The following is a 26,113-nucleotide window of genomic DNA, read 5'->3' on the forward strand; positions in this document are numbered from 1 at the left end:
TTATGGCTGTTCACCCTGCCCCCTCGGGTGGCCAGATGTCTGCGCTGGAATGGAAAAGCCATCCCTGGGAAGGTACGAGGAGGAAGAAGGGAAAGGAGCCTCCTCTTTCCGAGCCAGGTCAGAGCGGCGGGAGAGGATGACGGGAGCAGCCAAAAGCCAGGGTTTCTCCTTCCCTCCTTCCCTCCTTCCCTCCCTCCCCCTGCTCCAGCATTTGGTGTGTGTAAAGCTGGGGAACAGCCTGTCCAGAAAGCCTGACTCAGCAGAGTTCTTCTTCGCCACACAGCTTTGGGAAGGAGACGGAGCAAGGCTCCTCGCCTCCTCCTCCTCCTTTTATTAGTCTCGGTGATTTACAGCAGAGCAGGAAGCAAAAGGGTGGGCTCTCTTTCTGGGGGTGTGGGTATGTGTGTATGTGTGTGTATGCGCCTGCCCTATTGTTTGTTTCTCTTTGTGTCTTTTGCGCTCAGGAGGGTTGTGTTTCTGTGAATCTTATGAACCACAGCCAGACCCCGCGTGCCAGTCCGAGGATCTCCTGGGGCTGTGCAGGAATTCCCCCCCTTGGGTTGCTTGCTACCGAGGTCGGAGCTGAAGTGATACCCCAGTATTCCATCTTGAGTCAGAATGGAAGTGGGGGGTGCAGAGGAGCGGCAAAGTGGGGGGGGGGAAGGCTTTCCTTCCCGGTGAGTTTTTTTCTCGTCCATTCTGAAACCTAGGACCTACGTATTTGTCACCCTCCTGTGCCTCCCCAGTGCCTGCCCTGTCTTCGTTTTTTTTTTCTTACCACACACAAAAATCTGTTAAGGACAGGAAGATGTCATCGCTGCCCATTAGCAGGTCATCTGATAGCGTTAGGAGCTCTCACTCCTGAAAAGGAGGGAGAGGAAGAGGAATGGAAAAGATCCTAAAATTGGATTGTTCTCCTCTTAAACGCCGGGAAAGGAAGCAGGACGGCGGCACCTCAGAGCTTTTGAAGCTGGAGCCCCACCGGTTCTTGGCATAAGTTGGAAGGACGGGCTGGGCTGTTCCTGCTTCAGGCTTTTCTTTTTTGTGGCCATTCCTGCCACTGCAGTTCTCTCGACCTCTCCTTGAAGGCCCTTTGGAGGGGTCTGGGACTGCCTTCATCCATGTGCAGGAAGATTAAGTCAGGGTCCTTCCGCCTTTCCGCCCCTGCATGGCCTCGCTTGTGATGATGCTTCCTCCCCCTGCCTTTCCCATGAGGTTGAAGAAGGAGCAAATTTCCCTTCAGGCAGGGAATCGCGAGGCAGGAGCTGCATGCATGGTTTTTCTAGAGGACCGGGATTTGAACGTGCCACTGGAGAACCAGATTGATAAAGGGCCCGTTTGGGCTTTGCCACTTCACGTGGCCTGTCTGTTCTTCGTGGCCACCGGTTGTGCTGGAATGGCTTGGGGAAGAAGGTGGTACTTACAGTGGCTGAATTGTCGTCTGCATCTTAATTGATGCCTTCCCCGTGGAAAATACAGAGAGAGGCAAGGCGTTTCTCCTTTCCCTTCTTCCAGCTGAAGGCCCACGTATCCTTGTAAATCAGTAAGGGAAAACTCCGCCGAGAATGCTGAGAACCGCAGCCGGCTGTTACAGGATCCTGTGTGGAAAGCCTCAGGGGACCCAGAGCAGAATGGATGTTGTAACGCGCTTATGTTTCCAGAGCGTGGAGGAGAATTTTGAATAGACAAAACAGATCTTTTGCAATACAATAGTTTTATTGTGCACCCTTTGCGGAAGGGAGAGAAGAGCGAGGCGTACATTTCCAGAGTTCAGGGCATCTGTATTATGGCTAAAGCAGCAGGACAGGCCCGGTAAACAGGCCGGCACCATCGGCTGACATTTCCGGCCACTTCTCTCTTGCAGAGAAGCCCCCCCCCCCCCAAAGGACTGGCCGGACACACAGAAAGTGGCTGTAATGGGCTTTTGGGTTGGGGGTGATGGCACAGAGTTTGCTGCAATTTCCTCTCAGGTGTGATGTGTGCAATGAGACTCCTTGGGCCCCTTATCTTCTCCACCCCTCCAAGAAGCAAAGCTGAGGTTTCTCCAGCTGCTTAGCTGGAGGCGCCTTGGAGAAAGCAGGACCCCAGCCACCTGCAGCTGGAGTGTCGGGAGGCAACAGTCCATACACAGCTCATTTGCACAACTTGGCTCTGTAAGACGTCTGCAGGGGGCCCTTGGCGGCACACCGGAGGGCTGCTCAGCCACTCTCGATGATAATGTGCCTTCCGTTCCTAGAGGGAGCCGGCCTGCTTTGGTCTCGTGGCAACAGCTTTTAACACATAAGAAGATAACAAAGAGGCATTTTTTGCATTGCTTTTTAATTTTATAAGATCGAATGTTGTGGCTGTTTTAACATGCTGACATTTTGTATAAGTTTTTTTAAAAAATTTATTTACCTGAACCTGTTTTTATCTTCTTTTCATTTGGTTGTGAGCCACCTTAGGTCCCAGTTCTGGCAGAACATAAACAAGTAAATAAATAAAGGGGTGTGATCTTCCTTGCACTGTTGCATTGTCTGCAGTTGTGAAAAGTAAATATCAGCTCCATTCCTCCATTGTGGTTCTTTTCCCGTCTCTCTCTTTCTCTCTTGACAAGGATATGAATATCGAGGAGACTTGCCCCCCCCATTGAGGCTTATACTGCCCCCCTCCACCCTGCCTGATTCACAGAGTTTTACAGGGGAAGGGGATGAGACAAAGCCATCTTGTGATTGAAATCCTCCCATATTTTTGCCACCAGTGCTTCCCGTCTTTTCTGTTTTTCCATGGAAAATATTTTAGGCAGAGTAGCAGACCCTTTTCTTTAGGATGGTAACACTAGAAGCCCTCTGTCTGGGAGCACCCTGGATATCGTACAATTTGGGGGGGAGGGTGGGGAAAAATAAATCCAGCCCCGCCTTCTTGTTCAAAGATGGGAGCTGTTCTCTCTCTCTCTCTCTCTCTCTCTCTCTCTCACTCTCTCTCTCAGTTGTTTGCTTCTCCCTAAGAGGCCAGGAGGGTCCTCCTTTGGGGCAGAGAAGGTGATAACAGAGCGGTACCGTCCTTAGCTTTTATCTGTAAGTTTGAGTCTTGTTCTCACTGATGAACTGTGCGATGCCCCCTAATCCTTGCAGAGCTAATGAAGGAACTACAGAGGGAGAGCAGAGAAAGAGGTTGGGGAGGGGGGAGAGTGAAAATTTTCAGCTCTCCTGTATTATTCTCTTTGCTCCTGATTGGAGACTGCCCTTGGCTTCCTTTGGGACTTCTGCTTTGTCCCTGCCCAGTTAATGCCTCTTTGAACCCTGGCCCGTCTCTCTCTTCGCTGACCTTTTTGCTGTGGTTCTCACCAGGACCCTGCCTGGCAGTCCCGCCCTGAGGGTGACAGTGAGATAGCAGCAAGGATGATACATCCCTTAGACATATTAAGATGCAGTTACCTCTCTTCCTGTCCAGACTGGGAAGGGTTAAATTTGATAAAGGGCTAATGAAGAATTATGGAGTTATTTGTTTGACTTTGCCACTCGGGGCTCTTGGCAAATGAGACGATTCATCTCACAGTGCAGCCAGTCGTGTTCCTTAAAGGAAATTAATTAATGCCGTTTGTCTTCCCACCCGTATCCATGATTGTTCTCCTTTGATTCCCCTTTCCGGACCCTGCTTGTCATAATGGATGAACTCCTTTCCTTCCCGGTTTCAGAAACGACGGGAACATGAAACACGGAGATGGTGCCCTCTCTTCTCTCTTTTCGGTGCTTGGACTGCTGCGGCTGCTTCTGTTGCTTTGTCCTGGGAGCCTAGACGCTCCAGGAGAGGACCCTTACCACCCACACCCCCTGGGTTCCTGAATAAGCCAATGGGAGGGGGTTTCCTGTGGAAGGAAACTGTGTACCACAGGAATGGGCAAACTCAGAGGGCTCCAGGGTTCAAAGCTCCATCCAATGTACCTGTTGGGGCTTTGGCAGCCACCTGAAAATGAAGAGAGAGAGAGAGAGAGAGAATCAAAACTGATTTTGCTGGAAGGTCCTTTCCAGTTCTGTTTTTGTCATTTTGGGTTTTAGAGGGAGATTGGGGGGCCCTTTTATTGGACTACCACCAGAGAGGAGTGGGAGATTTCATATCTGGAGCAGGTGTTTATTTTTCTGGAGGGAGACGTCTGGGGGACAGGCTGCTCTTTGCTCGTCCCTGGTGTCAAAGGTGTTTTCCCATGGCCGCTCCTTGCCGTGAGGAGGGTGCCTTGGGGAATATAGGTCATTACAGTATTCTCTTTCCCCTGACGTCTCCTTGATCCAGTGAGCTTTGTCTGACACCTTTCCCTCCACTCCTTCCTGCCCTGGCAGCGCTTCTTTCTGCCTGGGGTCTGCCACTCCAAGCCTTGCCCACATCAGGAAGAGAAGCGCACCGTTCTGTAGTAAGGCAAGCTTTGAGACAACTGTCGTGGAAAAAGCAAAAGAAGGGGCCGAGAGTGTGAATACCAGAGTGGGTGCCAAAGGAAGACTAGAGTCTGAAGCAATGGGATTTGGGGGTGGGGGGAGGAGATCCTTCTTAGACCTCGCCGTCATGACAGGTGGCAGAAGCTGTCAGGTTGGAGTGGAGCCATTGATCTGGCTGAAGAACTAGGTGTGAATGGCAGTTTTTTTCATTGGGCTCCAATTGGTAGTCTCTGCATTTCTCTTTCTTGATTCCTCCACCACCGATAGCATAGACCTTCTGGCTGCGGGAGGTAAGAGCTCAGGCTGTTATCCCGCCATCTTTCTTTCTGATTGCTTAAATCACTTGCTTTCAGCAATGGAATCTTATTTGCTACCAGACATTTTAATCTTTCATTTTTTTTTAAAGCTTGCAGAAGTTAGGAAATCAGAAGGCAGTGGTGACATGGAAAAGGGTGGGGGTCCTAGGGTCTGCAGCCCCACCACTCTTCTCCATAGAGGCTGGTGGTTAATAAGGAATGTTGTGCCATTCCTTGAGGCAGGTGGTCCTGATCCCCTTTGTACCGAGGACTGACACAGTGTAGGAGAAGCAATGTCACCGGGGCCAAGATGTTCCTTCTTTGGCCTGATGTCCAAAAAACCCCCACACCATTTGCCTTCAAGAAGGGGAGCGGGCAATGTGCGTGGCTCCTTCCCGAGACTGTGGCCTTGTGTTCTGCCAGCGCATGCTCTCACTCCCATTCTGCAGCAGGCAGGATGCTCACTGTGTCTGCTGAGCGGTGCAGGTGTTTTATGACCGAGAGGCTGTGAGGAGGATCTTGGTGTGACATTGTTTATTGTCCTCGGCAGACGTTCTGCCCCACCAGCAGCTAAAGAGATTGTCTGCCCGTAGGTGTATGTGAGGGAGGGAGTCCTTATCTATCTGCACTTCATGTGGGCAGGCGCCGAATTCTGTGGCTCTGGAGGCAGTCAAGGGCTTTTTTCTTGGTCTTCTAACAGTGCTGATCTTTGTCGTTTTGACCCTTACATTTCTCTTTGCAGCTAGATGTGGCCCTTGTTGTGAATGAAGAAAAAAGCAATCATGGGGCTGGGGTTGCTTGACAGCTATGTTGGGAGCCTATAGGAGAGAGCTACAGTCTAGGGGGTTTCACGAAGAAAGAGCTGAAGAGCCAAGATGCACATCCTGCAGACAGAAAGACTGAAGTGAGGTGGGAAGGAGGCAAGCAAGAGGTGCTTCTGGGAGAGCTGAGCATAGGGACGGTGTTTACCCTGAGCTGGGGCATTGCTGTGGGTTCCCACTGTGAGTCCAGGATTGCCAGAAGGCGCATGTATGAATAACAGGAAGGAAAACGACTCTCCTGTATGCTGAGGAAACGAGGCAGGATTGTCCTGGTTTCTCGGTTCCATTCATTGAATGGAAATTTCATTCTCCGGATGGCAGTTTCTCCTGCTATGTAGATTTCATTTATACCTGTCAGCTAAAATCCTGTGCCACTTTCCTAGAGTCTGTCCACTTTTAACTAGGGAAAAAAAATCTGAGGACAATTGAGAGGAAATACCTTCCAAAAGACAATTATTGGTACCACTGCCAAATTAAAACATTGGGGAAGCTGACCCCAGATGCTGCTGTCTCTCTCTCTCTCTCTCTCTCTCTCTCTGTGTGTGTGTGTGTGTGTGTGTGTGTGTGTGTGTGTGTGTGTGTGTGTGAGAGAGAGAGAGAGAGAGAGAGAGAGAGAGTTTTAACTCCCGTGGCATGTGGTGGCCTGGCAAAAAACTGGCTTGGACTGTGCTGGGGGGGGGGTCCTTCGCCTGCAAACAGTAGCGTTTTAGTTCCAGGTGACTCCCCCCCCCCCCCCCCCGGTTGCTCAAGTGAAGCCAGTCCATGAACCTCTGAACTTCCCTGTTGCTTCCTGCATGTTTCCTTTCCAGACCTTTTGTGCTCCAAGTTGTTGTTTTTACCTTGAGGAAAATTGGGTTTCAGATCTAGGAGAAAGCAAGGAAAAAATATATAATTTGTTGAGACCCAGTCACCAGGCCCTAGAGTTTTGGGTGAGGATTGGAACATGCTTGCGAGCTCCGTCTGGCAAATTAGGCTGGGCATAGCGCTCACCGCCCTGTCCTCTAGAGTAGGAAGAGGGAGGTTCTGGAATCTGAAGAACACCCTAGATATTTTGTAAAGGTGCGGGGTCAGTGGGTTTAGAAACTGGGTGGCTTTCCTAAAAAGGAACTGAGAAAGAAATGTAGGGGCATAAATCCAGGGGTGGTTTCCTGGCTCAGTGCTGGCTCGCGAGTAGGGTCAACCAACTCGTCTGGAAGGGCAGAAGCTTCATGGGGTCAGGAGCAGGGATTCTGCTGGGGTACGCACACATCCCAGCCCACATCTTGATCCGATTAAATGTCTCCATAACAGCAGCAGCAGCAACAGTGGCGGCAGCATCTGTGCTTCTTTGGAGTGAGGGAGAGGAGAGGGCCAGTTAGTGATGAGACGTGTGTGAGAGGGGAACTCTTCAAAACAATGCATTTTTTGTTCCGTATCCTGAAAGTTCTGCTGAGGTAACCAAAGCCTCTTAAGCAAACGAGCCACAAACGCAAGCTGCTGCCTGTAAAAATGCCTTGCCTTCTTCCCCGTTAAGATGCCACATTTCAGGCCTGTAATGAAAACAGAAGTTAAAATCCATTTCCTGTCCAGCGAACCACAGGAATGAGACAGAAGACACAGGCTCATAAATAATTCAGAGGCCCCAACATGGCGTCCAGATAACATGGCCGAGCTGAAAGATGCAACCTTTTGCCGGCCGGGACGTTCCTACGGATCACACCCGTCTCTCTGTCTCTCTCTCTCTTGCAGTGGCCTGGTCTGGAAGTTCCTGATGGCTGGGCTTGACCGTTTCTGGCCTTTTGAGCTTTGTCTTGTGTCTTTAAAGGGGAGCTTCTCTGTGTAGCCAGAAGTGGCCTTACACCCAGGAAGGGTCTTACAGTGACCCCCGTGCTGTGGTTCTTCTTCCTCCTTTCTTTGGAACGTGTCCCTCTCTGCACTCTTTTCAGTCCCTGGGGTGTTATGGGAAGACGGGAGCCTGGCAAAAAGGAAAGGCTTCTGGCTCTCAGCTATTGCTGTCGGGAGACTCGTGCGATTCTGCGGAGCCCGTTCCCTCTCTGCCGGAGTTCCAGCAGCCGTCCCAGTAGCTGCGAGGGGATTCTCCTTCGCAACAGGATTAAGCCTAATCCTGTATTAACCTATTTGATCATTTCACAACCCAGCTGAATAAATTGCAATTAGTGACAGGCACCTGGAGCCCGCTGATAATCCCGCCTCTTTCTCCCTATCTCCCTCTCTCTTTTCCTGTGCTTCCTCCCCTCATCAGCCCTTCAAGTCCGCTGATCCACCAGCCTGGTGATAAATGCTGCTGTGCTGCTGGCCTTATCTCCAGGCAGGGCGCTCTGCATCTCTTTGAACCGAGTGACACTACAACTCTCTAATTAGTGCTAAGCGGGGGTGATGGGGTGGTTTTCTCAGTCTCCCTCTTCCCCCCTTCTCCTGTCAGAGAGGGAATTTTCCAGATAAGCTGGACCTTCATTTTTCAAAGGCCTGGCTCTGGATTAGACCTCTGGGGAAAAGAGCTTTATTCTGCCTGGCTAAACAAAGTCTTTTCCAAAGCGATTTGCAGCCTTTTGAAGTGAGAGCCCACCTGTTTTAATTGGAGGTGGTGGGTGGGTGGGTGGAGAGGCTGGCCAAGGAGAGGGACCCACCTCCTCTGGGTGGCCTTGCTCTCCCCAATTGAAGTGTCCGGATGCCAGGAGCAAACAGTGTCATCCGTTGTGTTGTGTTTGCAACTTTCGGGGGAGGGAGCGTTCTGGAGTGTACAGCTACATCAGGCATCCCTAAAGGCCAGGTGGGCTTGGGTCTTGCCACCTCTTCTCTCCAGGTCAGGATCCTGGAAGGTAGAAGGCAATTAGCGGGCTCCTTTGCCCAACACCAGTGGTGACAGAGACAGAGAGTGGCAAAGCATTACTAAAGTTGCAGTCGCCAGACGCCTAGAAGAACAAGTCCTGCTGGGGGAATCAGTCTTGCTTAGTGAGCTGGTAGGATTCTGCCAGAGCATCCGCAAGCGCAGCGAGAAGGGGTGGACGAACAGCATTGTATCCAAAAGGCCTCATCACATACTCGTGGGCAGACCTAGCCATCACAGGATATGAGGGTGGGTTATGCTCAGGATGAGGAGCCCGTTAAAGGAGGCGAAGGGCTTCTCCCGGCGGGTGGGCACTCTGTTTCCTCCAGGGATTTGAACCCAGGGGAGGGCTGCTGAGTTGGTGCACAAACAAGGAGTGAATCCACCCTGGGCTGTGGAGAGAGGGCCACATTTACCAAATGGTTAAGAAAAACTGTGCTCTACCAAGTGCTCTACCACCATGGCTGGTGGGTGGAGAGAGGATATTTGGTGCGCGTGGCGACGTGGCTTTTCCCAGGTGCCCTGCCCAACCGCCTAACCCTTCACCAGCACCCAGCGCTTGAGCTGGCCCATCCGTCTCGCAGCCTCAACTGGCAGAGGTGGGGAGATTATTCCCAGGCTTATGGACGCGGAGGGTTTCAAGTGCCCAGGCAGAGGCCACTTTGTTAGGCACCGCTCAGTATTTTGTGTCTCCTCTAATGACAGCGGGCGGATCCCGCAGAGTAACCGGGCTCCGTCATGTTCCTGAGCGTTGACTCCTGCGGATGTTTTGTCTTGAACCACAAAGAAGTGGCGAATCGCTGTTTCTGGTTTGTTTTGGAGGGCAGTCAGCTGGGACCTGCTAATAAGATGGTCTGTCCTCAGGGGCTTTGGGGGATTTGTGAACGCTTTGGGGGATTTTCCAGCTAATCAGGCTGTGGTCCTGCTGACACCCTGGTGCACTTGTGGAATGCCATGGGTGACCTGGGTGCTCCCTTCGCTAGGAGGTTGCTCCTCAGATGCCCTGGTTGGCGAGGAAGCGGACAGCAGCCAGAGGACCAAACTCCCTAGATAGCAAGCCACACTCTGTGCAAGAGAGCGCAGAGTCCCTGTCCAGTTGTGTCTGTGGTCTGCTACCAAAAAAAAGGCCCTTTTGGGATAGAAAGGGGGGGGGGGAGAGAGAGAGAGAAAGAAAGAAAGGGGGGTAGTGGGGGGAGCGATGGTTCTGCAATCCCTTCGAGTGCCTCCATGGCCAGGCCAGAGAAAGGCCGGGTCAGGGTTTCCAAGGGATATGGTGGGTTCTGGAGGAGGAGAGGGGCTGAAGAATTTTGGGGTGCATAAATTGGTGGGACTCCAGGGCTGGCAGTTTATTTTGTAGTACTTAAAAATGGCCTGGGAGCCTCAGTGCCCGGAGCAGAAGCCCCCCTGCCCGCTTGAAGGGTTTGCTGGAGCTGAGGCCCGTCTGAATCCGCCCTTTGCAGGCCCGGTTGTGCGCCCTGAGCCGCTTCGGATTTCGGGGAGTCTCAGGGGTGAAGCAAGGAAGGGTCTCCAGGAGGTCCTTCGGCGGTGGCTCCCGGCTTGCTTAAGAGATGGGAGAGGGTGCTGTGGAGGGAGGAGGGCCGCGGGGCTGGGCTGGGCTGGGGGTCGAGCGCCGGGGATGGTGGGCCCTGCCAGGGGTCCCGGGTCGTGGCCCCTCCTCGCTTTAGGTGCTGCAGCCTCGACGAAAAAAGCAGGGCGCGCTAGGGCCGCGGAGGAAGAGGAGGAGGAGGAGGAAGAGGAGGAAGAGGAGGAGGAAGCGCCCCTCTCTCTGTCTCTCGAGCAGAATTGGATCGAGCTGGGCTGTGCCTGAGCCCAGGGAGGGAGGGAGGGAGAGAAGGGAGGGAGGGGAGGCGGCGGCGGCGGAGGAGGAGGAGGAGGGAAGGAAGTCATTAGTGCGGCCGAGCGAGCGAGCGAGCGAAGGAAAGAAGGAAGGAGAAAGAGCGAGGGAGGGAGGGAGGGAGGGAGGCGGCCAGGCGCGGAGTCGGCGGCGCTGGGCGCTCTTTGGGCGGTGGCGGCCGGGCTGCCCCTTCGCCCCACCACCCTCCTCCGCACCCCCACCGCCGCCGCCGCCCTCGCCCTCGCCCTGGGATTTCTTGCGCACCCGCGGACGGCGCGAAAGGAGGAGAAGGGCGGCGGGCTGCCGACGGGCGAGGGGCGCTGGTGCCGCGGGGGCGCTGCGTGCCAGCCAGCCAGCCAGCCAGCGAAGAAGGGGCGGGCGGGCGGTCGAGGGAGGGAGGGGGAGAGGAAGGGAGGCAGGCAGGCAGTCTCCGGGCGCCGGCGGGGCTTGGATGGCCGCGGCAGCCACGGCGCCCCCCTGCTCAGCCTCCCGGGGGACGATGCCCCCGCGCGGCGCCGTGCCCTCCAGGCCGGGGCGCAGCAGCGGCGGCAGCCGGGCCGGGCGCACGCCTTGAGCGGAGCGAGCCCTGGGGCTGGACGGGGCCAGCATGAGCGCCGGCGGAGCCCCCGAGCCGGCCGCCCCCTCTTCGTCTTCTTCCTCCTCCTCCTCCTCCTCTTCCGCCTCCTTCGCCGCCGCCTGCCCCGCGGCTTGATGCTCCAGAGCTCCGCTCCACAAATATGATGAAATGGCAGCCCCGGAAGAAGGTGAGCGGGCGAGGGGCGCCCGGGGGTCCCCCCACCGCCACAGGTGGGTAGGAGGGAGGGGAGGAGGGCGCTGTCAGGCTCCGCGACCCCCCTCCACCGGCTGGGGGCGGGGGGGCGTCTGCCCCGGTTCGGACCCCCGGGTGGGCGGGCGCAGGGGTGGATGGGTCAGGGATGTGGGGCCCTTCGCCGGGGCGGGGGGAGCGTTCCCCGCAAACCCCCCCCCCCGCGCCTTGCCTCCGGGGCGGCCCTTTTCCTCGTTCCGGGACGCTTCGCCCGACCTGGAGGCAAGGCGGGGGGGGGGGGCCGCGGGAACAGCCTTTGCAGTCGGTGTCGCGTCGCGGGAGGAGCGGTGGCCACGTCTGGAGGCGCACCCGTGTCCCGGAGCACGTGTGAATCCAGTGGTCCTGGCGTGCCACTGCGGCGGTGCCTGCCTCGCTTCCTCATCTGCCTTCGCCTTGGCTTGGAGCTCACGTCGCCCGCCTTCCTCGCCGCCGCCGAAGCTGGCAGTAAATCTCCTCCTTTCAGGCCATTGCCTTATATGGCTGCTTGGCTTGGCGGGGAGGGGAGCGCTCGCTCTCGGAGCTGGCTCGCCGCCGGGGCCCCTCCAACCCGGGGAGGGGGCGCCCCCTCTTCCTTCTCCTCCGTGGAAGCGGCCCGGGGCTCCCCAGGGCCTCGGGGATGGGAGGAAGGAAGGGAGGGAGGATTGCTCGGTGCCCCCTTCGCCTCCTCCCTCCTCCGGGGCCACCGAGCAGCAACTGCTCTTGGCAGCGCCTTTATTGACGTTGGGGGTGGGGAGGGGGGCCGAGATCTCCCATCTTCCAGCTGTGAGTGGGTGGGGGCTGCAGATGCAGGAGTAAGGCTGCGAGGTCCCCCAGGGTGGCTGCGGCCCCTGCCTTCTATCCTGCCTGCCTTCCTGCCTTCCTTTGTGTTCCACACCGGCCTCCGGACCGGCAGAGGTCCATCAGGGAGTCCCTCTCACCTGCCCGGTCTCTCTGTCTCTCTCTCTGCGCTTAGGTGTGCTCCTGTTCCCTTGCCTCTGAGTCGCACAGGTAAAGGCCACGGGGAGGGGCTTGTCTTGCCCCAGGGCACCACTCCCTTGCTGCCCTCTACCCCTCCCTCTGCATGGGCCCTGCTGAGTCTGTGTCCCTCATGCCAGCTACCCTCTGGGTGCTTAGGGCAGTGGAAGCCTCGTCAAACCCCCCCTTCCCCGCCCCCCCCCCCCGCTGCAGTCGCAAACATCCTGACTCTGTGCAGGAGTGGAAGTGTTGTTCTTGGCAGCTGCTGGGGTCTCTCCGAAGTCTTGGGGTTCTCCTGAAAGGATCGGTTGGCCCAGGCCAGGCGTCTTCTCACTGCCAGAGGAGAGATGCAGGGTCTGTTCCTCCTCTTCCTGGCTGAGTTGGCCATAACCCACCAAGACCGATTATCTGTCTTTGTCTCCCCCCCCCCCCGCCGCCCAATTATGGAAGAATCTCTCTTTGCTATTGGCCGAGGCTATCAAATATCGCCCGGCTCTCCCGGATCATCTGGCTGGGAGCATCGCCCCGCTCGCTCGCTCGCTCTCTGGGGCTGTGAGAGGAGGATGGAAACTCTTCTTCCGGAAGGAGCAGGAAGGAGTTTGCAGGCTGGCTGGCAGCGCTGCAGCCTTTGTGCTGTACAGAGCGCTCCTGCTTAGCCAGCTGAGGCCCTGCCTTAGTGCCACAGGAGCAGCTGTGCAACCTACAGAGGAAGCATCGTCTGTATCCCGATGCTGCCACCGCCACTGTCTGGGTAGCGCCTGAGCCAAACTGGGGGAAAGAGGCAGCCAGTCACGCACACCCCACGCACGGGTGGCGCACAGAAGCTTCAGTGTCTCCTTTCTCTTCAACACAAAGAGTCACAAACACCCGCTTCTCTCCTTTCTTTGTTTCTGCAGTACATTTGTCCTGTGCTGTTTGGCTGGAGCATCTTTTCTTTCTTGGGTGGCTAGAACTGAGCCAGGCAACAGCAGCGGATGAGGCTCAGTAGCACATTCTGGAAGTCTGCGTTGGCCACCCTCTCTGTCCATCCGTTTTCAGATACCATGGAAGTGTCTTGGGCATTTATGACATGTTGTCAGCAGGATCCCAAGGTGTTGTTTGTGAATACATGTAGACCCTGCCTTCCTGCTATCTGTCATCAGCTTGCTCCTTCCTTCCTTCCTTCCTTCCTTCCTTCCTTCCTTCCTTCCTTCCTTCCTTCCTTCCTTCCTTCCTTCCTACCTACCTACCTACCTACCTACCTACCTACCTTCCTTCCTTCCTTCCTACCTACCTACCTACCTACCTACCTAAGGTGGAAGAGAAAACCCGTGAATCTTGCACGTTTAAATGGAATTTGGCTATTAAAACTGAGTACCTTGCCTGGAGTTTTCCTCACTTACAATATGCAGGAAAAGAGTAGGTGAGCTTTTCCTCAAGGGCCAGCCACGTGTCACTGTGTGAAGCTGGTGAAAGCTGGAAGGGGTTGTCCCTGAGTGGAGACTGGTTTTGTGCCTGCATGTCTGGAAGTATCAGGGACAACAAGTCTGTGGCTGGCTGGCAGTTACAGGGAAACCACATCTGAACAGCCACATTTTGCCAAGCCCTGTTTGGATGACATGAAGTAGAGGGTGAGACATGCATAGGGGTGTAGTGTGTGTGTGTGTGTGTGTGTGTGTGAGAGAGAGAGAGAGAGATGGACTGTTGTGGATAGAAAAACATGCTGGGAAATTGATGAATCCAGTTTTTCTTTTGGTCTCACAGTGGAGGCTGTTGATTCAGCTAAGCTTGGTGGATATCTTTGCCTGTCCCTTCCACCTTCATTCTTCTAATGAGTCAATCACCATCTGGGTAAAATGTTTAAAGCAGTGGTTTTATGTTTAGGACATTTAAAGTCCATTTGTTACCATATGTGTACTATGTGCACTGCACTCAGTATCATGAAAAAGTGGATAAACGGCATTCCTGACATTACTGATACTGGCCAGTCCTTGCTGTGCACACTTGGTTTGTGCTGTTCCTTGAATGCGTTTGTCCTAGAAAGAGGAGTTGACTGAGGCAGCCTGTCTTGAGCCTGCTGCCAGAGTGACTTCAGCCTGGTGTCCCACAGATGATACATTTTCGTAGCGTACTCAGAGGTCTCCAGGGCCTGAGTGCCACCACCGTGTCCATGAAAGCTGGCCTGGTCGAGTCTCAGCCTCTGAGAGCGCCTGTTGGTGGCCCTCCTGCCAGGCTCTTTTGTTCTGCCTTCAGGCTTGGCTGAAGAGGGGGTTTTGTGAAGGGTTTCTGAGTGGCCTTTGGCTGGAGGGGACGTGAGGACTCGCCCGTCTGCTGCTGCGCTCCTGCTCGATCTCTCTGGCTTGTCAGTAAACCTGCAGCAGGAGAGAAAAAACGGCTGGCCTGCTCTTTGCGCCCCTGGTGAGTCATCGCAGGCTGGAGACTTCCCGGTTGCTTTGCAGAGCCTGGTCCCTCGCGAAGAGGCTCAAAGAGAGCGGGCGGCTGTGAATCAGATTGCTCTGTGATGGATGGAGATGAAGCAGCAGGCGCTCGCCAGCCAGCCAGCCAGCCAGTGGGAGGGTGTGTTTGGAGGGGGGGGGGGAGAGAGAATTCCCGTCTTCCAGAGACGTTTTGTCTCCTCCATCCATCATCTTCTAGATCCTTGTCATGTGGACAGTTCAAGGATGTCCCTTGCGTACGGTCAGGCCATACGGAGTGAATTGCTTCCGTCAGCTCTGTGGCCCTCTGACTGGCCGCTCTCCCCCTCCATCCTAGCATACCTGCAGACCTATTTGTCTTGAGCCTGCCCCACAGGGAAGCCCCGTGGGCGAGAAAGGCTGTCTGGGTCCTGCCAGATGTGGGGGAGCGAGACCCACAGGGTCCGTCATGTTGGTTAGAACCTAGAGGGCTTCAGCCTCGGTTTGAACCTGGGAGAGGGAAGCTAGCCGGTTTGCTGAGAGGCGGCACTGGGGTGGGTGGGGGTGGGTGGGTGTTTCTTGTTGGGCCCGACGGATTTCAGCCCCCTGGGAGTTCTGAGATCATCTCTTCCATCCAGTGAGGGCTGCGCTGCAGAGTGGTTGGAAGAGGCCCGCAGCTCTTGGAGGCGGCGGCAAGAAAAAGTAGGTCAGGGAAATGCATGGCTGGCTCGGCGGGGTTGGAGTAACTCATCTGAATTCTGTTGGTCGGCTGGCGTTTCCCTTCACTCGCTCCCGTAACGTCTGTGGGGATTTTCGGGTGGGCCCCGAACCGCCACATCTCTGGGCTTTCCCCTTATCGGCCCGAGAGGCAGTGCCCGGTGGCGGTGGGTGGCCCGTCCCCACCAAATGTTTGGCTGCCCTCCGTGGGGGTCCCTGGGCCTGAGGCTCCTGCATGGGAACAGTGGTGGTGATGATGGTGATGCTGCTCTCGGAGAGGTTTTGGGGGCTCTGCCGCTGCCTTTTCCTGGGCCTTGGGCTTTCTCGGAAGGGGGTGTGGGCCTGGTTGGAGGGGTCATCTCTCAGGGAGCTGGATCCCCCCCCCCCACGACCCTGCTTCCACCCCTCCCCCATGAGTCCCCTTCTGTGTGTGCATGAGAGAGAGCCGAGAGGGAAGGTTAGTCTTGTCCTCGGCCCCAAGCCCTCGTGCTTGCAGGCCCTGGTGGTGGTGGGTGGATGGAGGCTGTTGTAGGCGGCAGCGTTTCAGACCCACGCTGAGGCGACACCACGGAGCCTGGAGGCCCTGAGCTGGCTGAGAGGAGGCGCTGCAGGGTTGGCTTCGTGGACGGCTCCCTTCTCGCAGGACGTGGGGCACCCGTCCACCCACACGCCCGCCTTTGGCCGCCTTCCTTTGGCTGAAGGCACCCTCCTGGGGATGGCCAGGGCTGAGGGCAGGGGGGGGCCAGGGGGTGGCCGGTTTTGCTTTGCCTTCAGCGCACCAAGAGCATCGGAAACAAACGCCTGGAGGAGAATTTTCTTCTCGTAAGCTCTCTTATTTTGCTTGGCTTCGAGCAGCTTCTACAAAAACTGCAACAGCTGCTGCCATGTTTTTCCTAATTGCCCTCAGAAAAAAAGAGCTTCGTTCGTGCACTCCTTGGCAGAGAAAGAGCGGGATCGGCTGCGCCCTCGGAAAGGTTGGGTGGGCCTTTTCCCCCAAATCGTTTTGCCAGGACCCTGGTCCGATGATAGGGAAAGCGTGGCAGGGCGGTGCTGAAGGAGGACATCCCTCCTTTGGGGAAGAGGAAGGGCCAGGGTGCCCCTCAGAAGCTCCGGGCACCCCTTACCGTGACACCCGCCTGCTTGACTGCCCTTTGGATCCTCTTTGGCATCCGGGGCTCTGGAGGAGAACGTCAGCATGCAAGACCGTGGCGTGAGAGGATGGTGGTCTCTGGAAGAGAGCTGTCTTAATTTGTTCCTGTTAAGAATGGGAATGGCTTTCGTGACAGCCTCTGAATGAAATTGCTGAATGAAGACACAATTTCTCCGAACTGACAGGGGGACCTTCCAGCCACGCAGCAGGGGCTGCCTGTCCCTTCTCCGCTTCTAGCTGAGGCTCAGAGCGACTGACCCCTGGATGGAGACCGCTCGGAAAGGGGACGGGCCCTGCTGGAGGCAGGGAGAGGGAGGAGGCAAAGGACGGTAAACTGATTCCCCCCCTCTCTCCCACCGGCCTTTCCCTGCCCCCCCACGGAGAAACCTTGTCAGCCGGCCCCACGGCAGAGGGACAGGGCGAGCGGATCTGAGGATCTGGCCCTTGTGGCGCGCGGCGGGTGCTGTGAGTCACCTGGATTCCGCACATTCAGCAGGTTTTGATGGCTGGAATCTCTCGATTATACATGGGCATGGAAGGAAGGAAGGAAGAGGCGCAGATCGCGGCGGCTGCTCCGCCTGTGTCAGCATCATCACACCAGGCTGGGCTTCATGGTTGGTTAGCGCCTGCTGATCAGCGGAATATGGGAGTGCAGAGAGCAACCCCGCTGAGGTACGCGCGCGGCAGCTGTGGGACTCTCCGCCACCACGGGTGGGGGGAGGAGGTTGCCGCTTGGAGGCAAGAGTCACGTGCTGGGCTTGAGACGCCTCTCCCTGGAGCAGGACAGGCCGCTCTTGTAGGGGGGTGGGAGGTTTCGTAGGCACTGCTTGGAAACCTCCCACCCCCTCCCTCCTGCGCTTTTTGGTTTTCAAGAAATGACGCCTCTCCCTTGCGCGTGCACACACCAAAGCAAGGAGAAGGAGATCAGATCCAAGCCTTTCTTCCAGCGGTGTCTGCCTCTCGTATGCAGCCTGATGGTGTATCAGAGGGTAGAAGAAGAAGAGGTGGGAAGACGTGGGAAGGCAGAGATGGGAAACGCCGCGTGTTTCCAGCTTGCAAGGATCTCTTCATCAGAAAGATGCCCAGTGAGAGTTGGGCCCGCCTTACTTCAAGCAAGGCCATCAAACAGCCAGACTGCTTTGGCCTGGCATTAACCCTCCCGCAAGACCGCCCGGGTGCTGTTTCCTGCTGGACGTTGAGTGCTCCTCCAGGATCTGACTGCAACCAAGTCTCTCCCCCCCCCCCAAGAAGTAAATTAAAAAGGAGGTACTTCTGTGTCTCAGGCAGGAGGCGAAGAGGAACTGCCCTAATCTAGATCTCAGCTCTTGAATGTCCAACTCCCTTCGTCTTCAGCCAAGTCTTCAAATATTCTAAGAGCTGAAGTCCAAAACAGCCAGAAATGCAAAACGGAGAGCCACCGGCCTGGAGGACAGTTTTCAGTCTCATGTCTTCCTGCTCGTCTTCTGCCTTTCATGAAATCTTGGAGAATTTCGAAAGGCTGTGAAAGCCAAGGCAGGTCTTCCGAAACTGTTGGTGGCTGAACGTTGGGAGTGGGTGAATTTTTCAGTAGCAAGGCTTGTGTCGGCCTCTGATCTGGCAAGACCGGAAGGAGGAGGTGTTTCTGTCCGCTGCTGCCTTTTTTTTTGCCCCCAGGGAGGTCCACAGGAAAAGTTCTCCTTTTGGCTGGAGCAGCTGCCTGTGATGGCTTCTCGGATTGCCTCGTCGTGGCTCCTCTGCTTTGGGGCATTCGTGGTGGCGAAGGGAGCTCTTGGCCATTAGGCCCACGGCAGGCCCCAGCAGGTCACCCTTGGGGGTCACGGCAGTTTTGCTGTGCTCCTTTCTGCATCCCGCTCTGCTCTCCTCCCCGAGCTGTCCTCTGCTCAGCGCCAGGCGTGGGTGGGGTGCTCTTAAGGAGGAGGTGGCTGAAAGAGCAATAGCCCATTTTGATGGTGAGCAAAAGAAGAGAGACTCCTTGTTCAGCACAGTCTATCTCCCTGCTGAGCAGGTGCCATGGCCGGGCAAGAGGTCAAGGCTGACCGAGCGTTGGTAGTGGATAGAAGCAGGCTGGAGAAGGCTGCTTGTGTGTTTCTTGGAACTCCTTTGTTGTGTAGTAGTGAGAAGGCTGGGGTGTGTGTTCCTGTGTGCGCAATTTGAGTTGACCCTTGAGGCGGGAAGGAGCCAGAGCAGAGACTCTAGGTTTGTGTTAGTTGGGAGTGGGCAACGTGACCCCGCTGGCCTTGGCAGCAGCTGCCCTGGATCGCCCACCTCTTTGGAGGGCGGGCATCCATGGGGTATTGCCCGGCTTAGGCAGGCAGCTCTCCTGGAGACCCCCACTCACCCTTTGTTAGGGGCAGCGTCTCCCCAGTGCCCCTTCTCAGCTGTCACTTGGCATTGGGAACCCCTGGGCTGGCAGGCGAGTCCGAGCGTTCAGGATGCAGACCTGGGGAGGCCAAAGGAGTTCCAGCCCTTTCTTCCCTGGGCCCTTGGTTTGCCCCAAGGAGGAGCGCCTCGCAGCAGCAGCAGCAGCTCCCGGGGTGCTAAAGGAGGCCTCCGGCCATCACCCCTCCGCACTGCCCGAGCCACAGCCGGGACCAGCTGTGTGAGAACGTGGCTAGGAGGGTCCCTGGCTTCCTGGGCCCCTTAATGGGTCTCCGGAGGGTGTTGTGGCCCTGGCATCATCCACATGGACCCTCCAGAACCAGGAGCCGACCTGGCTCGTGGGTTTCGAGAGGAGGGAAGGGAACGTCCCTGAAAGCGCACAGAGCAGCAGCGTCAGCTCAAGGGGCTTTCTCAGCCACCTGCCACAGCCAGGCTGCTCTCTGGGTCCCCACCTCAGCACTTGGTGACGGGAACCCCTTGCCCAGGCCTCAGCTTCTGCCACCTGCGCGCTTTCGGTGGGTTGGCTCCACGTGGGAGGCAGTGGTGGTGGCGGCAGTGGCGCGACCCCCTAAGAAGAAAGTTGTTCTGCCGTCTTCTGTTTTGGAAAGCCCACGTGGGCCAGCCGGCCCTGTGACGGGCACCAGGAGGCACCTTTCCCGTGGGGTCCCCACCCCTGTGAGCCTTCCCTGCTCTGTGATGGCGTGCACGTTTGAGAATCAGCGGAGAAGGGATTCCGACCCGCATGCGGCGAACGCACGCCTTTCGGCCGCCGGGTGTTCCCCCTGAGCTGCTCCGGGAGCCGAAGCCTTTGGGATCAGGAGAGCAGAGGAGGGGCCGGGAAGAGCAGGATTTGTCCAAGGCATTTATTTATAGGGAGCGAGCTGCTACAGAGAGGCCTGGAACAAAAGCAAGCGCCTAGGATGCTTTCGCCCGGTGCCGTTTAAATACGGGCAATTGCACAGAGAGGCAGGAGGCAGAAAGTGGTCGGAAAGGCAGCAGCGGTCGTAGCAGTGGCGGCGGCAGCAGCAGCGGCAGCGTGAGCAAACAACAACATAAATTGCATTTGGCAGGTTGGAAATGATTCCTGCCCCCCTGCAGGGCTCTGGAGTGGTTCAGCTCCTCTGGAGTCATGAATAATGAAGCCAGAGCAGGGAGAGTCATTTGCAAGTGAGAGCCTTTCCGCTGAATGGCTGCTTTGGGGGCAAGTCAGCGCGCGTGGGGAGGGGGCTGCTACCGGGGGGGGGGGGGAGGAAGCAAAAAAGGCAAGCCAGGGTCTCCTCTGGCCACTTCTGCCTTGACCCGTCCGTCCCTTGAAGGTTGGCTTTGTTGCCCATTCAGGGAGGCTCCTGGATGGCAGGGACCTTCCTTCGCTGTGGAAAGGCGGGCGACCTTTCCTTGGTGACGTCCACCAGTATTGGGTTTGGAAGCGGCTGTCTTCCGCAGTCAAGGCACTGCCACAGGGGATAGTGCTCTCTCTCTCTCTCTGTATATATATATATACCTGACCCCCCCGCCCCTCAGGAAGCCCCGTGGCTGCTCTCTTGCCTGCCAGCGACCTCCTGCTCCTCCAGCTCAGCCGCTGGGTGAGCCTGCTGCAAAGAGGCTCTCGTGCGGAGGAGTGGCCTGACCTTGTCTTCTTGCAGCCTTTTTTTTCCAGACTGAATTATTTATCACCCCTAGAGCATCAACCTGCCTGGGATGTTTGCAGGGAGGATGATGTCAGGATCAAGGTTGGACGTTGATGGGTGACCCGAAACATCTCCTTTCTGCTATGCTTTTTGCACAGGAAGTCGGGTTTCCGACCCAAATATGGAGAATCTGGAGTGAGGATTGCCTTGTTGAATCTGTTGCAGATTACAGAACGGACCTGATTCAAGTTCTTCTTTAACCGATGAGCAAATTCTCAGCCAGCTTTCAGGCTACTTGGTTTCCCGAGACGGTTGGCGACATGAAAAGAGTCTAACCCAATTTGGGTTTGCAGAGAAGTCCTTCCAGGTCCCCCACTTGCCTTGACCTCATCGGTTGCAGTGGCCAAGATCCTAGGCTGCAGAGGCTATTTCTGTGAAGCGCGCCCCCCAACTACCTGCCTGCCTCTCCCACCCACCGTCTCTTGCACTGCCATTCCTAGAGATCCCCCAAATCCTGAGAGCTGATTTTGTGGAATATTTAGTATTTGCTTATTTGTTTAATTTGTATACCGCCCGCCTGGCTACCAAGGCCACTCTGGTCAGTTCGTAACAGAAAATAAAACAATACTCAACAACAATAAGTTAAATTAAAATGTGGGGGATTAAAATGGAGAGGAGAAATCCCTGTTTGGGTGAACATGTTCAGTTCACAGAGGACAGGTTGGTTAAATCTAAATCAGTGGAGCCACTGAGGAGTATTGAGAAATTTGCATGTGATTAGAGGAATAAAAATTGGCCAGTGGGAATATAAAATGAGGCTTTTGTGTTGGTTCTGCTAGGCTAACATTCCTCAGTGCATTAGGGCTGTTTGCCAGTTTTGAGAGGTGGCGTGAAACTTCAGGGGAATAAGATGATCCAAAGAAAAACAATTATTGGAATTATTGAATTATTATTGTTCAGTTGTTTTGTGGAGTTTACCTACAGCATGTTGCATTTTGAGTTGTTGGATGGTCGCTGTCAATATTTGGGGCAAATAATGATTGTGATCTCTTTTAAAATCAATATGCTTTTCATTGATTAATAGTTTGAAGGAAGATCTTGATAGAGGGATGAATCCGGAAAATTCATGGCTGGGGGGGGAGGGGAGATAATCCTTAACCAAAATGAAGCACCCTTGGTTTTGTTTTTGACAGGAAATAATTCATTTCCACTTTGGAGAGTAAACGATGGAGAGTCTCGTGGGTATTTCTTTGGGAACTGTAAGGAAGAGGGAGTACCATCCGTACAAACCCATCGGGCATTATTGTGCCATGAGACTGAGGATGAGAGCGAAGTGCCTTAACGCAGATGCCTAATCCGTGTAGTGTGATACATACAACAAAGACTGCTGGAAGGTCCTGCGGTATTATTTCCTTAGTTTCATCCAGAAATGAAGGAAATGGGATGCAGCTTGTTGTCTCGAGCTGGTGCTCTTTCTGCGCCATCATGTAATGCTTCCCCACCGTTATCTCAGTGCAAGAAAAATGTTCCAGGTCAACAGAAGTGTTAACCCCCTTTTTTCTCTCTCTTCTTGAAAGAAAAACCACCACTGACGATTTCAAGGGACTTTTTTTCAAGCCCACAATCCAGCAGTTTCCAGAGCCATATGAAATCCTTTGCCGGCAGGCAGTTTGATTCATAACCCGAGTTCTTTTTTTATAGATAGGGAACCTTTCCTTTTTGTAACTCTCTTTGTATTTAAAAAAGTCGTAAACCCTAATCTGGTTTTATTGTTTGTGGGAACCTTTCTGAGTGGGCTGCTTGCAAGCTTTGTACTGCATCGGGTCATGTGTCTTTGAAGGCATGCGTCACTGAGGAGGAAGCAAACGGCAAAAGGTTTTTAATAGTTTAATTAGATTCTAGCATGAATACAGGACACTGCTCTGATCTGACGAACTTGTTCTATTTCCCCTAACCTCTTAAAATTCTGGAGAGCGCAGCTCTTAATCTTTAACTGCAAACAGCTTGTCCGCCTAAGGCTTTTATCAGAACAAATCCATCAGAAACCTTTATCAATAGAGGAGGACTAGAGACGCAGGAGTTTAAACGGCTATTTCATGGTCAGGGCAGGCGTGCCAAGGCCTGGTGGGGGGGGCGGTCAATTGTCTATGGAGGGTCTTTGCTGAAGGGGAGGAAGGCGAGAATAGGAGACTGGGGCCAGAGGCGATGTGAGAAGAAGCCCGTGCGTCTCTTCAGAAAGTTCAAGGCACGAGTGTCCCATTGAATAGCATAAAACTAGCATCAGGATGTAATGGCTGCGCCCGATGGCCTTGCGTCTTTTATCTTTCACTCATGGGCTTGCATGGCCGTTCTGGAGGCAGGGGGTGAGAGGCCGGGCCTTGTTCCAGGTGCTGCTTTGAGCTTCAGCACACCTGCCCAGAGACGCTTGGCGGGTTTGGACCCGTGGATTGTCTTGGAAGAAACGGAAAGTTGGCGTGGTGTTGGGAGGGTCGCCGGTCCCTAAACGGCAGGCCCACTCGCTCAGCTGCGGAAGCCCTTCTCGTGGCCTCTGGCCGGTGGTTCCTTCCCGAAGAGGAGAGCCTCTAAAAGCAGGTGGACCCTGTGGTTCCTGCCTTTGGGGTTGGCGACGGCAGCGAGAGCCCCCAAGGCGGCTCCCTCAGGCACGGGGAAGGGAACCCCCATAAGGCACTCCTCTGGAGAACGTGCCTTCCTGGAGCAGCTCTGGGGAAGCCCCTGCCTGGAGACCCTTTGGGTGTGATTGTGTGTGTGCGTGTTCCCCCCCTCCCCAGGAGGAGCCCACCTCTGCTTCCTGTTGGTGCGAAGCAGGGCATCTGAGCCAAAAGCAGTCCCCCCCCCTCTCTGTCTGATGCCAGCCTCCCAGGGAGCTTCACCTGCTGTTGGCAAACCCTCTCCTTGCACAAGCAGGGCAGGAACGGAGGGTCAGGCAGGCATCCTGCTGGGTCCCCAGTCTGTCTCTCTGGCAGGTGAGAGGCAGGGCCCCGGAGCATCTCAGGTCTTTGGCGCTGCAGCTGCCGCCATCTGGGGGGGGGGCGCGTCCTTTGACAATGGAGGCAGTGCCAAGTGGTTACTGGCTACAGGCTGTTGCGAACCCAGACACTGTCACGACTCCCCACATTTACCCCGTCAGGCACAGATGGGATCCCGCGGATTGCTCTGAGACCTATTTCCTGCTCGCCAGAGGGGGGGGGGGAGGCTGCCTTCCTCTTGCCCCCTGCCTGGCAGGGGTGTGCGTGGCATAGTGCGCGGAGGGCACTTGTGGGGGTCGTTGGGTTTTCTGGGTGACCTGCAAAGAATCTGTGAGGCTGGCACCATTTCCCCCCCCTCCTCTTCCTCCTCTTCCTCCTCTTCCTCCTCCTCTCACTTGGGTGGTTCTTGAGTCCCCCCCAGCCTTTACACTCGCATCTCTTCTGCCTCTGTTACCCGGTAGTTGCCTCCCCCCCCCCTTCCTTCTCTTTCTTGGGGAAGCAGCTGGGACTGCTCCTGCTTCGTTACTCAGCCAGAGGAAGCAATGTCGGAGTTACAGCATTAGAGTCCCAGCGTCAGCCCTGGGGCCTCTGCAGGACTTGGCTTTCTTTTTAAAGAGGTGGGCGTGCCCTGTTGCAGGAAGGGGGGGGGAGCATCCTTGGCCTGCCCCATTCCTGCCTGAGTGGTGGGGATTTGGGGCAGAGGCTGCATGGCTTGCCTAGCTGAACGTGCAGTGGGGGGGGCTTTGGGTCTCCCCCCCCCTTACTGGGGCGGCCTTGAGGTGTTCTGCTCCTCGGATACATGGCCGTAGGGCAGACCTAGAGGGAACTCACGCTGTATTTGAAGTGGGAAGCCTAGGGTGTTTCGTGGCTCTTGGGGGGAGGCGGGGGGGGCACGGGCTTGGGCTAGAGGCTCAGGTGGGCTAAAACGGTCGTCTCTCAACACCCATTGCTAAGGCGCGCGCGTTTCGGAGGCAAGCACATGAGTGTGTGTGGAGGCTGAGTTATTGTGGTTTCCCTGGGAGCATAAGCCGTGTTCCTTTAAATTTACACCCAGTGGAGCTGCCGTTATTTGCCAGCTTAATGGAACGGCTGGTAATTGCCGGTGAAGGTTCCTTTGATAGATCATGCTTCTTGTACTAAATTTAATTACCAGCGGCGGGATCAGGTGAAAGCCCTGCCTTCGCAGAGTCTCTGTGGGCGTCCCCGTGGGCGTGGAGGGTTCCCTTGGAGCAGGTGTTCCCCTCCCTGCCTTAGTTTTCAATTAGTATCAGAGCACTGGGATGTGTGCGCACGAGTGTCTGTATTGTGTTAATTGAAAGCAGCCTGTTTCACGAGGTCGGTGCCATTTCTGGGGATTTTCTCTGCCCGGGCTTTGCTGGGCTGACGGTCGGTTTCCGACGGCCCCTCGCAGCCAAGCATGTCTCAGGGTGTCGACCGGCGCCGATTCATGGGAAGGTGGCAGTTTGGGCTCATTCTTGTTGCCTATTCCGGTGGCCTGTCTCCTAATTTGCCTCCAGGGCAGGGACCGCATCCTGCACAGGCCGACTCCCAACACAGGCAAGATCACCTTCTGCTACAGAGGAATTCTGTTTGGAAAGACAAAGAAGGGGAGATGCACCGCTGCCCCCCCCTTTTCACGTTGGGAAGGGAGGCAGGATGGGCTCCCGAGCGCTTCTAGCCTAGCGGGGTCCCTCCATCCATTTGTCTGTGCGAACAGGTCTGAAGTGGATGCTCTTAAAGATCAACTTATCCAATGAATATTTTATATGTTCTACTTAACTTAATTATTTAAGCAGAGATTCTTGAAGAGCAGAGCTCGGCAGTTCCAGCCGTGGAGGATCCCTTCCTTGGCGTCCCCCTCCCTCTCCCCAGTGTCTCCTGGTAGGGACTGGACTCCCAGTGGCTCTGGCTGGAAGGAGCCATGCCTCGGCCAGATTTTGGGGGAAGGTGCTGGAGCAGAGAGAGGGGGGGATGGTTTTCTATGTGGTGGGGAAGAGCTTTGAGAAAGGTCAGGTGCATAAAGAGCCGCCCCCCCCCCCCCGTTCCCCAGGTATAAGGGCCACCGGATGGCCTCTTCCGGGCAACTGTGAGGAGTGTGATTTAGTCCCCAGGGCGCCTGGATTTCAGGGAGGAGGCTTGGTTGCCTTTGCGTGGCGCCTGATGGCACTTGGCTTCCCTGGGGTATCCTTGAGAGCTTCGGGTGGGATGAGGTGAGGCAGATGCGAAGGGAAGGGGTCCTCTTGAGAGGAGGCACAGCGCCTGCTGTATTCCGGTGCTTAATCCCACTGGCCACCCCTCTTAAGTTAGAAGCCAAGCTGGGGTGGGAAAGGTCACCTGGAAGCCGAGAGGAGAAGCTCCTGGGTCATCCTGGCGCCCCCCCCCCCCCAGACCCTTCCCAAGTCGGATTAGCCAGCTGGAGTTTGAGAACCTGGAAGCCTTGGGCATCCTTAGATATCCCCCCCCCGGGGGAAACGAGTGTAAGCCCAAGGTGGCCAAGAGAAAGGGAGGGAGTGCCACCGGGGGGGGGGGCAGCGGCCCCTCAAGGTGCCAGGGAAGAGCCAAGGGCAGGATCCTGTTCCAGTGAGGCCGATGGGTGGGGTGATCTCTGCACAGCCCTTTTTTTCTTCCCCCACAACCCTGGGTGAAATTTAAATATTTCATTGTGTAAGGACAGCAGAATTTAAGGTAGTTTCTCCCTAGACAACAGCGGCCGAGGTTCCTTCTCCCCTGGCTTTGGCCCCTGAATCTGCCCAGGGCCCACCGCCCTCTTCGCCACCCTGAGGGCACCAAGCTCTTCCCTCTGGACTCCTCTTCCTCTGTCCGTGCGGGAGGCAGACGATGGCGATGGCCCCGGGTGTGTGTGTGTGTGTG

The 26,113-nt window shown here is 55.7% G+C and overlaps 1 protein-coding gene across 3 annotated transcripts in view; it reads left to right on the forward strand.

The window, feature by feature from the left end:
* TTC28 (tetratricopeptide repeat domain 28) overlaps positions 1-26,113 on the forward strand; it is an 82,125-nt gene that overhangs the window by 24,394 nt on the left and 31,618 nt on the right. Inside the window, exon 1 of one of the 3 annotated variants that reach the window (XM_020801850.3) lies at positions 10,212-10,972. The exons of the other annotated variants lie outside the window; for them this stretch is intronic. Coding sequence (XP_020657509.3) covers positions 10,946-10,972 — 27 coding nt within the window. The 5' untranslated portion in view covers positions 10,212-10,945. Of the gene's footprint in view, positions 1-10,211; positions 10,973-26,113 lie in introns of those variants that run through there. 3 annotated transcript variants of the gene reach the window in all.

This window comes from Pogona vitticeps, chromosome 14 (assembly GCF_051106095.1).
Source record: "Pogona vitticeps strain Pit_001003342236 chromosome 14, PviZW2.1, whole genome shotgun sequence".
Classification (NCBI taxonomy): Eukaryota; Metazoa; Chordata; class Lepidosauria; order Squamata; family Agamidae; genus Pogona; species Pogona vitticeps.